The 16,285-nt window shown below is 48.7% G+C and overlaps 1 protein-coding gene across 2 annotated transcripts in view; it reads right to left on the bottom strand.

Annotated features, from left to right (window-relative positions):
• KDM2A (lysine (K)-specific demethylase 2A) overlaps window positions 1–16,285 on the bottom strand; it is a 34,158-nt gene that overhangs the window by 13,823 nt on the left and 4,050 nt on the right. For both annotated transcript variants that reach the window (XM_015272624.4, XM_015272626.3), the window contains 7 exons: window positions 9,716–9,854; window positions 8,514–8,592; window positions 7,221–7,267; window positions 6,672–6,850; window positions 5,229–5,335; window positions 4,508–4,601; window positions 1,810–1,963 (listed from right to left, as the gene is read on the bottom strand). In XM_015272624.4, coding sequence (XP_015128110.1) covers window positions 1,810–1,963; window positions 4,508–4,601; window positions 5,229–5,335; window positions 6,672–6,850; window positions 7,221–7,267; window positions 8,514–8,592; window positions 9,716–9,854 — 799 coding nt within the window. The remainder of the gene's footprint in view (window positions 1–1,809; window positions 1,964–4,507; window positions 4,602–5,228; window positions 5,336–6,671; window positions 6,851–7,220; window positions 7,268–8,513; window positions 8,593–9,715; window positions 9,855–16,285) is intronic.

Here is a 16,285-nt window from a genome sequence, read left to right as displayed (position 1 = left end):
GGGGAGGTCAAAGTCTCACAACTACTTAAGTCCCTACTAAGTCAATTCCTTTGAAATCTCTTATCAACTGCAGTCTTTAGAAAAGGGCTCTCAAATCTGCATAACTTCCATGTTGCTCAGATAGGCTTACTCTGATAGTTAGGCTTTAAACCGTACCTAGGTGAGCTGTTAACAGATTAGCCATCGATCCATCACATCAGCCAGAGCTAGCAGCAGAGGAAGGAGAGGATGGGACCATCTGCATCCCAACTCTTTGAGGAAGGCTGAGACTTGCTTTAGCATAGCAATGTCTAGTCCTCACAAAGCATCACTACTGAATTACTCAATATTCAGCTCACTTTACCCATCTAGGAGCTAGAGGCAGATTTATACTTAAACACCTAAATTCATCTTCCCAAGGTAGCGAGTGTGCCCATATCTACCTCCCATCCACAACTTTCTGTCATTCCAGTCTCTCTGCCAGTTTCTTCCTAGTTGTGTTATACTTAAAGACATCAGCAGCACCAAGAACAGTCTCCCAGAGTTTATTTAACAATGGAAAAAAAACCCCTCAAAGTAAAATCAAGTCGCAGTTCTGTTGTCTCAGAGGTTAATACAGACAAGCCCAACATTTTGTAGATTCCTGCATGGGCTCCCTTAGGCCAAAAAGAGTCAGTCAAGACACCATGACTCTAAAGAGTCACTTGTGCAACCCCTGCTGCTTTCTGTTCCTGGTTCTGCTGTAAACTACAGGAACGTGTGTACAATACAGCTAATGCTTGCACTACTGTCACAGGAAACAGCAGGTTACAACAGCTTTTGCCATCTGAGACAGCCTGATGGACCTAACTTTTACGTGGTAGTTCTATTTGAAGCCTTGAAAGGGATCCCTGGAAAGGGGTCCAATAATCTTTCTCCTTCCAAGAGCGTGTTCCCAACTGCTAGGGCATTTTACAGACATCCCAACTCTGAAAGGCTGTGAGCCAGCTCCTGCCAACTATTAACTCAGGTTGCTGTTTCCATCCAACTCTGCAGCCCATCTTTTCCACCTTTGCTGTTTTCTAGCACAGCACTGCATTGATGCAGTGCAAGACACTGCTGATGCACTCCCATTCGTTCTACTTTCTTAACCAACTCAGGCTTAGGATTTCTCTTAACTTGCCTTAGGAAACTATGCCCAAAATGGAGGGATCACCCAGGGAAAAGCGCCAGAATCAGTGTTCTGCTTCCTTCTGTGGACCACTGTTAGCTTGGAGCTTTAAGAATGTTCCCACTCTCAACCATAAAGTCTCCTTGCCCAAGCCCTCTGCAAGGCTCTCATCTGCCAGTCTATCCAGATTACTGCTTCCCAGCCTTATCAGGTTTCAGGATTTTCCAACATTCACTTCTAGCTCTACACTTTCCAGTCTTCCCATCTTCCCTAATCATATACACTAACTCTCTTTCTTCCTTCATGATTTGTATTCAACTCCACAGAGATTTCACAAGAGAGCTGGAAAGCAGAAGAGCTGTGCTGTCTTGCAAAGCAGTGCGTGTTGGCAATGAAGGCTGCCACATGTCAGCATGATGGGCTTTGGGAAAGCCTCCTTTTGTAATGAAAGACACACAGAGCCTTTTGGACACCTGTGTTGAATGTGCAGTGCCATAAGAGTCATGTTTTGAAAGCCAACAAGCAAGAGAACAGAGCCACATAACATTGCCCTCTCTCTTCTACTCATGAAAGAGAAAGCTAAGTTTTGTCTGTCCTGATTCTGCTTGTGTCTTAAGGAGTTTCAGCCTCTTAGCACAATCCTGGCAAAAGACAAGATACAACTGCCCACCCAGCAGTACCTGAGGGGATGACAAACGTATAGCCCTGCTTGAGCTCGATGCGCTGGCACTCTGACACCCTATCTCCAAGAAATATGTCTCCCTGCTTCCCTGAGAGAAGCCAGTTTTCATAGAGCTCCAGGTTCTGGGGTGTAGGAGGGATCAACCAGAAGATCTGCAAGTAAAGAAAACAAATGTGTAAGTCACTGTACTGTTAATAGCTACTGACTATCCCCTGCTTCTCCTAAACCTGCCCTGCTCCCTCCCCAAATATCCAAATATCTTCCTCTTCCTACCCACAGAGGATGCAGACCTGCAGAAATCCCCAGCTGAGTAACCGAAGCAGCTGTCCCATCTGAGAGAGCAAGCCACTCAACAAGGGTCTTTCTCCCCTGATGCACCAAGCATCATTTCTAGACCAAGTCTGGGATGCTCTGTAAGGCACTACTTACAAAGTCAATGTCAGCAGACAGAAAACCCACTAAAGACATGAGAGCACTGAAACAAAGGAGATATTTACTTGTCTCTTTCTGAATGCTGAGATGTTATTCAGTTGAACTAGAGACTTGAATTTCTCAGCCTTTGCACAGCAGGCTGGCCAGTAAATATCCACCCCTCTACTAGGCTCTTCAGACACTTGTCTTATGAGAAATCAGTGGAGCCACAAATCAGAATTATGGGAGAGTCTGGCAGTTACAACTCCTTTGCAAGGAGAAGCAGGTTGAAAACCCAGATTCTTCAAGTGGGACAGAGTTTGTTGCCTTCCCTAATCTCAGCGTAAGTCAGTGGAGAAAGATGGGATAGTATAATTTCCCAGTAGCTGTCTATGTAGCCAGTTTGTTCCCATAGATCTGTTCTCACCCGCTGCAGAAGACCCTTGATGAATTCAGCCCTAGATGATCGATGGCTTTAACCAGAAGCTCCAGGACTCTTCCAGTTGCTCTCAGGGGCTAAGTTTAGGAGCTGGGTGCATTTCACTGGGCAACAGAGGTGAGGCCTGCCTTTGGTAAATTCTGTGCTATATGATATTTGTTTTGCTTATATGGCATGCTGAGCTACCATCAGATTTCCCTGCTCTGACTGCACCAACTCACTCATACAATGTTGAATCTGTTGTGTTGCTCTCCTGAGCAGCAGTGTAAAGTTTCCTTAACTACAGTACAGCTGACAATAGCAGTTAGCAAAAATTTAAACACAAGCTTTTCCATGCTATTATAGCAGTACCACTGAAGCACAGACTGTATCTGTGACAATGGGCACATCCATCTAATGGCTATTGAAGGAGATTTGCTCCCAGCAAGGACTTGGTGTTGTTTAAGTTTCACGTGCTGAACATAACTGTGCTCTCTAGGGTAGATGAAGTGCTAGCTAGGACATTTGACTTTGCAAGCATTAACTAGCTCCTTCAGTGTTACAGCATCTGAATTGCTACAGATCTCTTCTCTGAAAGTGAACAGATGCAACAAATCCAACTATAAGCAGAGCTTAAGGTGCAATTCACCCTGCTAAGGCACCTTTACAGTTTCCCCTCCAGATGGGCTTCCTTCAAACCAGGCTCACATACAATATCAAGCTGGAGTAAGGGATACCTGGCACAGAGAAATTCCTGCTCGACTCTGACTGGAAACAACCAACTGGGGAGCAAAGTGGGCACAAAGTTTGTAACCTGGTGAACTTTATCTCAACAGAAATGGGGTTCAGTTTTCAAGTCTTGTACTGATTCAGCTACAGGAAATGACTACAGACAAGAAGCTCACATCTGACATGGTTGTTAGAATCACAGAATCATAGAATTGCTCAGGTTGGAAAAGACCTTCAAGATCATCAAGTCCAACCGCAACCCAACCATCCTACCCTAACTCTAACAACCTTCTGCTAAATCATGTCCCTGAGTACCACATCCAAACGGTTTTTAAACACATCCAAGGATGGTGACTCAACCAATTCCCTGGGAAGCCTATTCCAGTGCTTAACAACCATTTCTGTAAGGAAATTTTTCCTGATTTCCAACCTAAACCTTCTCTGGCACAACTTGAGGCCATTTCCCCTTGTCCTGTCACCAGCGAGAAGAGACCAGCCCCACTCTCACTGCAATCACCTTTCAGCTATTTGAAGAGAGCAATAAGGTCTTCCCTCAGCCTCCTCCTCCACAGACTAAACAGCCCCAGTTCAGAACTACTTCTCACCAAAAAAACCCAAAACCATTAAAATAGATTTTGTACTGAAAGCCTGTCCCTCGCCTTCAGTTTGAAAGCTTCTACTTTCAAAATCACTCGATGTTTTAAGGTACTGCCCTCACACATCTGTTGGCTATTCAAAAATCCCTGGACAATTAAGCTTTAGGAGGCTCTCATTCATCTTTAGGTATTTTTCTTTTGGTTGTTGCTGTTTGCACCACACCAAGAGGTGATCAGTCATGTAGCCAAATGAACCCTCAGAAACTCAAGGCATTGGATGAATGGGGTCATTATACTCTATACCATCCGGCCTTTTGTAAAGTTTCTCAGCATCATCTCTACAGCATCTCTACAGGTTTTCAGCCTGTGCCTGGTGGACCTGTGAGTGCCTGAGCTACTTCTAAGAGCCATACATAAACAAGTTCAGGGTGAAAAAACTTAAATTCACTGTCTGGACCTGCATCTTCAAGGATCAACAAAAGACACTAAAAGTCAGTCTCCTAAAGCACCTTCACCTTTCCTAACAGGGACTGTCCTCCTACCTTTCCTCCTCGGTGGATGTGGTACCACACAGAAGTACCACCAAAATCCACATGGAAATCGGTGTAGCAGCCCTTGACACTCATCAGACAGTACCTGGGAACCAAGATGAGAAGAAGGTGAGAACAGGTGGTGATACACATTTTAAAATACAGTGTATTCGACACGCTGCCCAAACCCCAACCAATAGCTCAGTGCATTGCCTGAAACCCATTGCTGCAGTGGTAAGCACTTTAGCTGCAGGGAGGTGATGGTTTATAGGAGAGCTCACTTCACATTTCTGTCACATTCCTGCAAGAAGATCTAGTCCAGGCAAGAGGTGAGCTTTCATCCTCACACACTCAGCAACTTTAGAAACCCTCAAGTCCCAGGGTTCCTACTGGGTTCCAGGTCCTACAGGGAAGGATGGGCAGCACTTCACAACTCAGGGGACTCTAGATGCCACAAAGCAGCAAGCATCAAGAGTTTCCTCAAAGTGAGCAAGTTCCTGGAGGTGACATGACCACCCTTCCCCACAGCACGTGGCACAGGCTTTCATAACTAATTGCAGAGTTATTAAGGCAAATGTCACCCGCTAAAATAAATGGGGAGGAAGGGGCGCAGGGTGGCACAGCTATTCCTCTCACTCCCCCCTTGGAACAAACTATTTCTCCCTTAGGCCGATTTAGTGCAAGAGATCCTGAACTGTGCCAATGGTGGCAGGCAGCAAAACAAGTCACTTACTTCTGTACTTTCGGATACTGCATCTCTAGAATAGCATTCGTAGACTCTGTCTGACTCTCCTTCAGGTGCCTGGGCCACATGTTATCAACCCAGTCAATCAAATCCACCTGCAGAAGAAAAGTGAGAGACATGAGTATGGATGAAAGGGGCACAACCCTTTCATGGACTACCAAAACTACTGTGGTGCTGCGCACAGACTGCCAGCAAACTCAGTTCAGAGCATAACCACAACAAACTGTGGGACTTAGGAAGGAAAGGAGGGCCTCTGGTTTTAGCTAAATGGCCACAACACTCCCATTTTGGCTCCTGCATGTCTCAGCAACTTTTCTTGTACCCCTCTGCAATCCTACATGTAAAGCATTTGAGATCAACTGTTCTCATGTTAGTGAGCCTCTGAATGAATTTGAGCAGCAAACACCACAGCAAGATCACAAAAACAGTATGGGGATGCTGCTCTTCCACTTAAGGGGTCAGCCAGAAACTGCTATACACTGGGCTTACATAAAACATCTGCTGGGCAGCATCTGCAGGGATGGGCTACAACTTGCTCAGATTCAGCAGAGCCAGAGCAAGCACAGATATCCAGGCTCCCTCTACAGTTAGCAGAGAGAAACAAGTGGCCGTCAGAACTGCCTTTTTCTCTTTGCTGTATGTAGAGGGAGTTCAGGACATTTACCTCAGATACCCCACTTGTCAGTAGGGTCAGCAGGTTCTTCACCTGCCAGACAGACAGAATGCTGTGCCCTATTCCAGGGCACTCCCTGCCGTCCGAGACTTTCAAGTGCTTTACATCAGCTACACTTCCCGCCACCTTGTGCAGTCAGACACCAGGGTATTATCCTAACGGGATCACTGTTTCCAAGCAAGCCATGAAGCTTCACCCCAGATTTTGCTGTTCTTTCAAAATGCAGCAAGCATTGCTGAGCCCTGTTGTCAGATTTTAGATCTTGTTGGCATTGAAGGCTCTGCACCCAGTATCAAAGAGACAACGGGATCAGATAACTGGGAGAGGCTAGGAGATGCATCCCCATTCTACCTCAACACATTGCACCTCTCTATCCAAACTCAGATGCTTGTTTGACCTCTGTGTCTGTTCTTAACATCCAGCCAGCAGGAGCAGTTTACTTTACTCTGATTATTCCTTTGCAAATCACTTCCATTTCTCTAATCACTGACAGCTAGTGAAAAGGTAGTTCTTTGCAGAATCATGCACCATGGTCACTACAGCTGAGGCTGAACTGTGACTGTACTGTGAGATTAGCTGCTGGATCTAAGTCAAACACAGAACCAGCTCCAACAGCTTCCAGAGCACAGCCCTGGCTGAGCCCATACATGCTATGAACAGCTCCTCTCCTGCTGCACTCATGCACTGGGCTGCATTTTGAGAGCAGGGGACCACAAGTGTAAGGGAAGGGACATCCCTGCAGAAAGAACTGCACTGACCGTAGCAGGTCTCTGCACCAGGTTTTCCAGTTTGGTGTGGCTGAACTCCAGGCTGATGACATTGTAAAGTTTCTCCCGTTCAGCTTCAGGTGTTTCATAGTAGCGTGCCCACTGTGCCATGGACATCTCTATGTCCCTCTGTGTGTTTACATCCATGACATCCACCATCCGCCGGCTCCCTGCCAGAATGGACAAATGTTACTGGAGCTGTTCCTGTGCACAATAGGCCTCCCAGAAGAGATGCTCTAGATGCTCCTCCTCAAAGAACCCACCCACCCACGCCTGCAATGTCTTTGCCTCTCCTGTAACTTCATCTTCTTCCATACCCACACCAAAACAGAAGCTGCTTCAGGACAAATGAGGCTGCTCAAGCAGGTAAAAGCTGTGATCCACTGTCAAAGTAGGGCTCAGGTTCAACCAGCTGCACACTAGGGGTGCCACAAAACCAGTCTTCTAGCTTAGATATACCCAATGACTCCCTGTTTCTCCCTGTCTTCCCAGGGTGCAACTGACATTCACTGTGGCTCCTGGACAATGAGAGACACTCACCGACACACAGCCGCACATCGTTCACGCTGAAGTCCGGATCTGGCATCCTGCGGGACAAACACCTTGCTAAAAAAGTCATGAAGCACTTCTGTTTGCATACTCCTCCCACCTGTAACCTCTTCTCATCCGCACTTCTTTTTTGTCTGAAGGGTGTAGGTGAAGATATAGACGAGTACCATGCATCTAGATCTCTAGTGGCACAACTCTGGGTAAGCAAGAGTGATTTGGGAACAGGATATGACCCCTACAGAGCACAGTGACTTCTGGCAAATGAATTGAACTAAGCAATCCCAGCTCTCATTTTAAAGACTCTTTGCATGGGTTGTCTCAGTACAGAGGAGACAACTAGACTAGTAGAAGCAGTATACTCACTAATACAACATAACTACTCTGACTGTATCTACACAAATGCTGCTGTCACAAGCACAATAGGCAGGCAGTCATTCAAGCAGCCCCAGACCCAGAGGAATAACCAAAAGCTCAAGGAAATCCTGTTTCACCCACACTGTAACCCTCAGTACCAAATATGTGCCCTCCCAAGTCAGCCAGCTGTTAAGACTGAGCCTGGCACCACTTCTTCACACATTCATCACAGCACAGTGTACCATGCATTCCGTTATGTACTGTCCATTCTTTCATAGCTAGCCAAAGAATTTAACAACGGTGGTGCTGATGGTGGTTCTGACAAAGTTTGCTAAAGCCAAGTTATTCCTTCAGCTTGACAGCAGTAATGTTTTGAGGTAGTGTTACCTGCCCTAAAACTACATATCCTACCCTGCTGTATATACACACCAACACAGCAGGTACACCACTGAACAGTACAAAATCTTGAATCAGTGCAGCTTTATACTCAAAATAGTAAATCTTAACTGACTTACTGTAGCAAGAGAGAGATGGCAACTTAGCAGTAAACATGTTGGGCAGACCAGGTTTGACTTATGGAAAATGACAGATAGTCAGTTTTTTGTAGAGTATCTGGCAACATTTGCCTGCATTATTAGGCAAAAAAACCCAAACAAGCCAGATGTTGCCTCAGAGCAGTAGTAACATTTGCCAGGTACTTGCTTGAACTGTGATCACATACAGCCAAATCAGTCCTCTCATTTTAAGCCCAAGCAGACTAGTAACAATAGGATATGTGAGATGGAAGATGTTCTCAACAGTGTGGACAGGGCACAGTCCTACCAGCTTGGCAAACCACAGATCCAGTGACCAGCATCAGACTGCCTGTGACATGGAGTCAGGCAGGAAATCAGGCCAGAGCCACCCACTGCTCTGTGCTCCAACACTTACTTTATACCCAGGCCATCAGAGCTCCTGAAGATGAGGGGGTCTCTCAGGCCACCTCGCTGGATGTATTCAACTGTAAAGTCTGGCGTGGGGAGAAAAGGAAGGTGTTAGGTGAGACTCCTACAGAGGATTATATAAAAACAGAGGTTAGACAAGATCTCTAGTTTAACCTTGCTCCCTGCAAACTAGCTTCACTCTACTCAGGTTGCTCAGAACCTCCTCAAATCTCTGTGGCACAGCTGTCCATAAAGGGAGTCTTGCCATTCCCATGCTCCTGCAGAAATCCAGGAACTCCTTTGTGGCAGCTCTGTAAGCAGCATGGTGTATGCTGCTGACAGCTCTTAGACAACCGCTTGTGAGGGAGGGGGAGTTGCTCCAGAGGCTGGGCTAGACAGAGAAACAGCATGGGGTTCTGGTCCTCGCCTCCCAAAGAAACTCACAGCCAAGCAGGATCTCCTCCCTCATGATAAATCCTCATGAGGGCTTGCACTGGTTGTGCGACGAAAGGACATCCCACTGAGCTGTGCACATGGCAAAAGACAGCAGGGAGATCCCATGTACTCTACTGAGCATCTAGCAGACATGTGGCTGCAATCCCAGGTGCTGTCCCAGGCAAACCCTCTTGCTCCTGGCTGCCATGTGTACTAGCGAGCTTGCAGAGATGCAAGCCAGAACATCTCCTTCCGGAGCGAGCTTACTCCATGCCATTTCCCACACACGCTCCCTGTTACCAGTTCCCTGGCTTAAGGACTTGGGAAGCGTGAACCAAACCTTTACTGGTAAGCCTCACGTTGCTGGCAAGCTGCTTGGGGACTGCTGCAGGACTTGCAGGGGAGCACACATAACATTCTTGCCTCCTCTGCTCCACATGGCTTATGAAAGCAGTTTACAGGAGAGGAAAGCACAGAACTAGTGTGAACAGCAGTCAGTTTCCTCAGCTTCAGTGGAAAACAAAAAGCAGCAAAGCATAGGACAGTGGAAAGGGATTTGATTATCACTACAACTGCCCTTCATGCTGGCAGTCGGGAAGGCTCAGTGTGTAGTCAGATGCAGAGAACACATCCAACTGTGAGTACTGTCAGCTTTCTCTTAAAAGCCTGGGGAAAAGGTCACCTCACACACTACGTTGCAGTGGAGAAGAGGAAAACCACAGCAGCTGTCTGGTTACAGACAGCAACAGCGCAAGCCATAGCCACAGCACAAACCTTTGCCTTCCATGAAGATGACGAAGGTAGAATTGAACTTGTTGGTGGAGAGCTTTTCCTCAAGGTCAAATGTCCTCTTCCCTTCAATTTCGTCATCGGAGATACCATCGTCCTCGTAACGCCGCCTCATTGTGCCACGCTGCAGAGAGAACAGGCCAGAAGGTGAGAGCTATGTCCCAGGAGGAACACCCAGCTCCCAGCTGTCCTCCCCTCCACCCAGCAGCAAGCAGCCCGCACAGCTTTGCTCCCAGAGAGGAGACTGCATGCCACTGCACTTTATGCTATCCCCTAGGCCTCCTGCCCAGCCAACACTGCTGGTATCAGTTTTCAGCAGATATGCTGAAAATCTAATCAGGCAACCTGGGTCCTGGATCCCAAACAACCATCAGATTTGCTCCTCCTACAACTGACACATTTGTGTACATCAGATGGTACAGCAGACAGGCTATCTGCTCCCAGTGAGCGCTAACACCAGCGAGGGATAAGGAGAAACAGCTTGGTGTAATTGGAGCAAAGGAAGAAGAATCAGTTTCCCACTTTTTTTTTTTTTACAGGTACATCAGTATTCTTCTGCACAGCATCTGTGAGCTTAAATTCCTGCTAGAACGCCAAAGTGACAAAGGAGGGGCTTTATGCTGCAGAATGTTCTCAAGTTCTCATCTTTGGTTACGCTTGTGCGCATAAATCTGATTTACTCACTCATTCGTGAGGAGCAACCCTCTTCTTAGAGGGTCTCGTAAGTACATCTGTATCGGATTCCTGACAGACATCCTCTTCTAGCATGGCTGGATCTGGAAGAAATTACTGTCCCCAGCTGCTAGCCACTCCTCCAGAGACTGGCTCTGTTCTGGTAAAGTCATCGTGGGAATGCTCCCTAATTCCCCTCAGATAACAGCCAACCTGCTCCGCATTTGCCAGGCTGGCTTCCCCCAGTTAGAGATGTTCTTATCAGCAGTCACACAGGGATGGGATGGGAAGTGACAGAGCAGCAGCCCTCACCTTGGGATAAGCTGTGGGGCCACAGACCCAGCAGGGGACCCCTCTGAAGCTGAGGGGCAGCAGTGCACCTCTGGTGTCCCAATCCCTGTGTGCCTCCTGTCACAGTTCCATCTCTCTCCTTTACAGTCTCCTGGAGAAGAGCAGGGCACCTCTCCGGCTCTGTCCTTCCACCATCCCAGGGGGTGCCTCACATGCCACAGAACCTGAGTGAGCACCTGGAGGGAGCTTTCTCTCCTCCCTGCGGTACCTGAGTCCCACCCTGCCATTTCCAGAAGCGATCCATTCAAGCTGCTTGTCCCCACCAAGGCATTAATTTTGCTGTGTTCCCAAAATCCCTTCCACAGGCCCAAGCCTATGGGACAAGCGTTAGATGCCAAGGCCACTAGGCTCATCAGAGGATGTGCAGAATGGAGTGGTTGTGTCCTGAGGTCCCTGGTTCCCACCTGTTTAGGATCAGGTGAGCAGAGGACTAGGCTGTGCCACCCACACTTACTGTAGGCTGGTTCTGGGGAAAACAGCACTAGATACATCCAACCTTGTCCTTTAACTTGTGTACATGCTCCCATGCTGCAAGCGTAACACCTAAGGAAGGGGACTGTCTCCTCCAGCCACACCATTTCCAAAGTCTAACTCTCAAGCTGATACCAGCACAGCATCAGCTGCATGATCCCCTCAGCTTGGGCTGTTCATGTGGGCAGGGAAGAGCCCAGCTTCCCTGATGAGCAGCCTACAGAACAGGATCCCAGGCACTGCCGAGGACCCAGAAGCACCACCACAATACAAATGGGTCCCATCAGTTATACAATGCCACTGAAGTATGGCTTTAGTGCTTTCATGCCATTGTTGTCCTGGCAGGGTGGGGAAAAACAACATTTCAGGGCATGCAGAGAGGACAGGAAGAAAAGGCTTCTGCACTCCCAAACACACCACACATTTTGGGAGAAACAGTATCTACCAGGACTGTGGGCAGACCTCTGCAGCTGGGTACTGCCCTGCTGGAGCCTGCAGCTTCTCCACAGCTCTCCCTTGCATAGCCATTGCCAACCAGCAGCCCTGTCAGGGACGTGGCACTTCCCCACCAAGACCAACAGGCACCTGAAAACTGCCTCTATGAGAACCTCTGGTGTCCCAGAGGAAGCTTAGCTGAGGCAGAGCAATGCGAGTCAGGCATATTATGCATCCCTATGGGACAACCACAGTGCTCAGCACCAAGCAGCAATACTCAAATACTACTTTTTTTAGCTCTGTGATCTGTGTTACGATGCTGCCATTTTTCATCCCTAAGGAAGAGGTGACAAGCAGCCCAGAGCAGGATGCAGACAGGGTCAAGAGCAAGGCAGTTTTTGTTCACCCTCCAAAAGCAGCCAGCCAGTAATTCTCAGCCATGCTAGCTGTCTCTCACCACTGCTTTCTGGCCCTCCTGGGTACCATTTGCTTAATGTAGGAAATGGGAAGCATGAATATGAATCCTGCAGGCAGCTGCAGTGCCATCCCTACTGTTCTGACCCTCCTGCTCCAAGGCACTCTGAAAAGTGCCTCCACAGCACTGCTCCTCAGGACATTCCTTGGACATCTCCCTCCACCACAGCAGCCAATGAGGGAACCAGAGGACTGCTCTCCCATGAGGTTTTTCTTGGTTTTTTTTTTTTTGAGAGGAAAAAAAAAGTACAAGGTCACATTTGAAAACAGAACAAGCCATTTTTAAGCTGAAAGAGACTCCTGTGCTTACAAAGTGAAACCAACAGCACTTTAGTAACTTCCTGTCCCGTGCGCTGCCATCCTCTCCTTGATGCCCCAGCATCTCCTGTCCCCAGGACGTGCCTCCTGCTCCATCAGACCTGGCCAACCCTCACTCTCCCTCTCTTGCTGTATTTCCAGGGCAGCTTGCATCCTGTGAGTCTCCTTCATGCATTTGGAGTAGGGATGGGGCAAGAAGATGGGCAGGTTTCATGCTCGTGTCTGAGCCCCTCATGCTGAACACTGCTTGGACACTACACTGAGCTCCACTATCCACAAGAGCCATCCCAAAGGCCATGTGAGATCTTCCACATCAGGGAGAAGGGCACTGCATGCCCTGTCCAGGCCATCATTTTGGTGGCTATGAGCCATACTGAACCCACTCGATTGCTGCCTGCTTTCACAATAGGAACAGACTAACCCAGCAGGCTTAGTGCTCCCCATCACCTCCCGTGTTTTTCAAGATCAGCAAAGGTGATCTGGTGCATCCCAGGCTGCACATTCCTGTGCTCAGCAGCAGGCTCAGGATTGGACAGAAGTCCAGGCAGAGCTGGAGCCCTTCCAGACTTTACAGCTCCAGGAGGGATTCCCATAACAAGCAGGGCTGGCAGCCTTTCAGCATGGGAGAGCGCTTCCGTTTGTACTTTTGGGTTACAAAATTGGATGTACACAAGGAGTAATTGAGGAATTGGAGCAAGGCTTAAAGGCAGGTGAGGGGCACAGGGAATGCAGAACTCCGGCAGCTGCACCACACACTTGCTAGCCACAGGGCAGAATGTGCTAGATCAGATCACAGATGGGCACGTCTGGCAACAGTCCCAAGGAGTTAGCACTGCTTTTGTAAGGGATGTTACTTCTCCAGTCACCTGCCACGCACTTTATGTGTACCACCTTCCCAAGTGGCTTTAATAGTATGGCCACAACACCTCAGTACCCACACAGACCCTGCCTCCATGCCATAAGTGAGGAAGCTCAGAAAAGACCATCAAGTCATCCTCCATGCCACCTTCCAGGACAGAAAAACAATCTTTTGAGCATTAAAAAAAAAAATAAATAACAGTCTAATGTTAAGCTTTGTTATTTCTCAACTAAAGGGAGCAAATCTATTTTGGTTACCTCTCACCCTTTCCACATCAGACAAAATTCAAGCTCTTCCCCCCTGCCAGGACTTCCCCAGTACACATGCTACACAGTCAGGCAAGTGAGCATTAAGAGCCCTGTGACCCGTGCTGCTTTGTCTGGGAAGGCAAAAACAGAACAAGACAGGCCAAACTTCACCAAAAAGGCAGGCTTGAAAGTGACACACACTTCACCTACATCCTCCAGACCCACAGTGTGCCAGGCTGCTGAGTTTTGTATCGGGCAGCTCAGGTTTCCCAGCAGGGAAGAGCTGACCCTGTGGGATTCCTCCAGCCCTGATCCAGCTCTGCAGCAGCCCGCTGCCAGTTCTGACCAACCACACCCACAAAACAAGGCTGGACTGCAGGAACACTTGGGCACAGGGTTTGTAGCACAGCTCCTCCTACTCTGATGTGGTCTTCTAAACAGACAAGCCAAGGGCCAAGGATGCCTGCAAAGAAGGAAAACAACCCAGGGCCACTGGGATGAACACAATCAGCGTGACCATCTACCAAAAAGGAGATGTCCTCCTTCCTCCACATGGTCATAACAGCATCATGTGCTCCCTCTGCCCCACAAGAAGTCTAGTGCTCACCTCTTCCTTATTCCAAACGGGGCTCAGTGACACATGGAAATAGCATTCGACAGCAAGTTAGAGACATAGACAGCTTAACCCTACAGGATAGTACACTGCCAGCCTGCTCCCTTCCCTTCTGGCTGCCCCAGCTACATCCCAAAATCACAGCTGCAGCACGCAAGAGAGCAAGGGGGAAGGAAGACTCCCTCAGAATGCAACAGCAAAGGCCAGATTCTTCGATGTTACTTCTTTTACAGGCATCTATGTGCCTTCTCATCCTTCCTCAGCGCTCTCTTATCTTCCTCTCTGAGTTCTGCAGTGCTGTCCCGTTCCTTCCTCACCCCGCAGGCTTTCATCATCAATGATGAGACAAGGCAAAGAAGGAAGCAATGTCAGAAGGGACCACCCCGCAGGGTATCTCTCTCAAAGGGAGAACACACCTCATCGGTTGGGATCTGCTTCTCCAGATAACAGCCCTAGCAAGACACGACCTGATCCTTCTGCTGATCCCTCCTACTGCACAGCTCCTCCTCTCCCAAAGCCCTCAGGACCTTAAGACGCAGCCGCACAGTGCTGTCCCCAGACAGCTCACACTGCTCACCACCAGCACCGTTTCTACAGCAACAGAGACGCACAAACACGGACCTGCTGAACAGAGCAGAGTGAAAGCCAGCTCCTCTCCCCCATCGCTGTGCCTGCTTCCCACATCTATGGGAACCTTCTCAAGTGCTGTCAGAAGGGCAGCAAGATGCGCTCTGGAACAGCTATCTTGTTATTCCACCTTCTGAGCAGACCACCCAGCACCGCCCCGAGTGAATCAGTGCTCCCCAGAAACCAACCTGCGCCCGGCAGCCCCCAGTCTGGGTGGCTCATGATGTAATTAACCAGCAATAAAGACACGCTGGGGGCATGGGGATGGCTCTTTCTTGTTAGCACCATTTCCAGCTGGGACAGCCCTGAGAAAACCTGCTGCTTGTTAACAGGAGGCACTGGTGCAATTTGCAAGTTCTACCTGGTAAATGCAGCTTCCAAAATGCTCACAAGGCATGCTCAGACTCAGGACAGCAAGAAGTCAGCAGAGCTGCTCACCTCCTGCATCCCTCCCTGTCAACACAGAACAACACCCCATTGGTTTCAGGGCCATGTCCTCCCTAGGACCGTGAGGCTCTTCCAGTATCTAAATGCTCACTGGAATTTCCAAAGCTTCTCAGCAACAGCCTTTGCTTGCTGCCTGCTTCTGCCATAGATCAAAACTCCCCCTTCTCAGTCCCTACATCTGGCCCAGAACAAATCAGAACAGAGTTCCTAAATTATTCAGGGCTCAATTATTCTACCTGGGTCACTGGGAAAGACTCATTTGTAGTGTCTTCAGCTTGAGGCAGAGGCATGCTGGAGATTAATCATCTGATCAGCCTAGGCTCAGTCCAGACTGGGAAACAGAGGTGTGCCCAGCAGCAAGCAATGTTTGGCCAAGACAAGCCTGTGCACAAGGCTCTAGCAGACCAATCCTTCAGGCAATGGGAAGGTTGCCATGCTTCAGCACCTGCAGCTCTTGCACTCACCTAGGACACATACTCTTCCTTGCCATCTCACCTGGCACAAGCAGCGAGCCCATGTCCCGTGCCCTCCTGATCTCCCTCTCATAGCCCTGGGAGAATCTGTTCCCTTGGCCACATCAGAAGGAGTAGAGCTTCATCACAGATCTGTCTGACAAATGAGCCTTCCCAATCCATAGCTATGTCCTGCACTTGGCTTCATCCCTCCCCTCCCCCCAGTTGGTACCACCAATACAGACAACTCAGAAAACATGGGATGAGATCCAGCCTTGTTGCCACCACACACAGACACCCTCCACCCCAGCACGCTGACAGCACACTACTGCAGCAGTGTCCCAGGCCCCACCCCTACCATCCATCAGCTGATGACTCCACATAGAGTTCATGTGAACTACTGTCTAGGGCGGCACAGACGTTGACAATTAAGGACAGGTCTGTGAATTGCTGCTTATAGGAGAGGCTTCAGGTTCTGGCTGCTAGGCACAGGCCTTCTCTCTAATCTCACAAAAGGCTTCAACCAGAGGGCAGAGCAATGCTAAGACAGGACATGGGCTGCACCAAGTAATGGGCACAGTGATCCAC

This window comes from Gallus gallus, chromosome 5, assembly GCF_016699485.2.
Source record: "Gallus gallus isolate bGalGal1 chromosome 5, bGalGal1.mat.broiler.GRCg7b, whole genome shotgun sequence".
NCBI lineage: Eukaryota > Metazoa > Chordata > Aves > Galliformes > Phasianidae > Gallus > Gallus gallus.
This window is presented reverse-complemented; position numbering and strand designations above follow the sequence as displayed.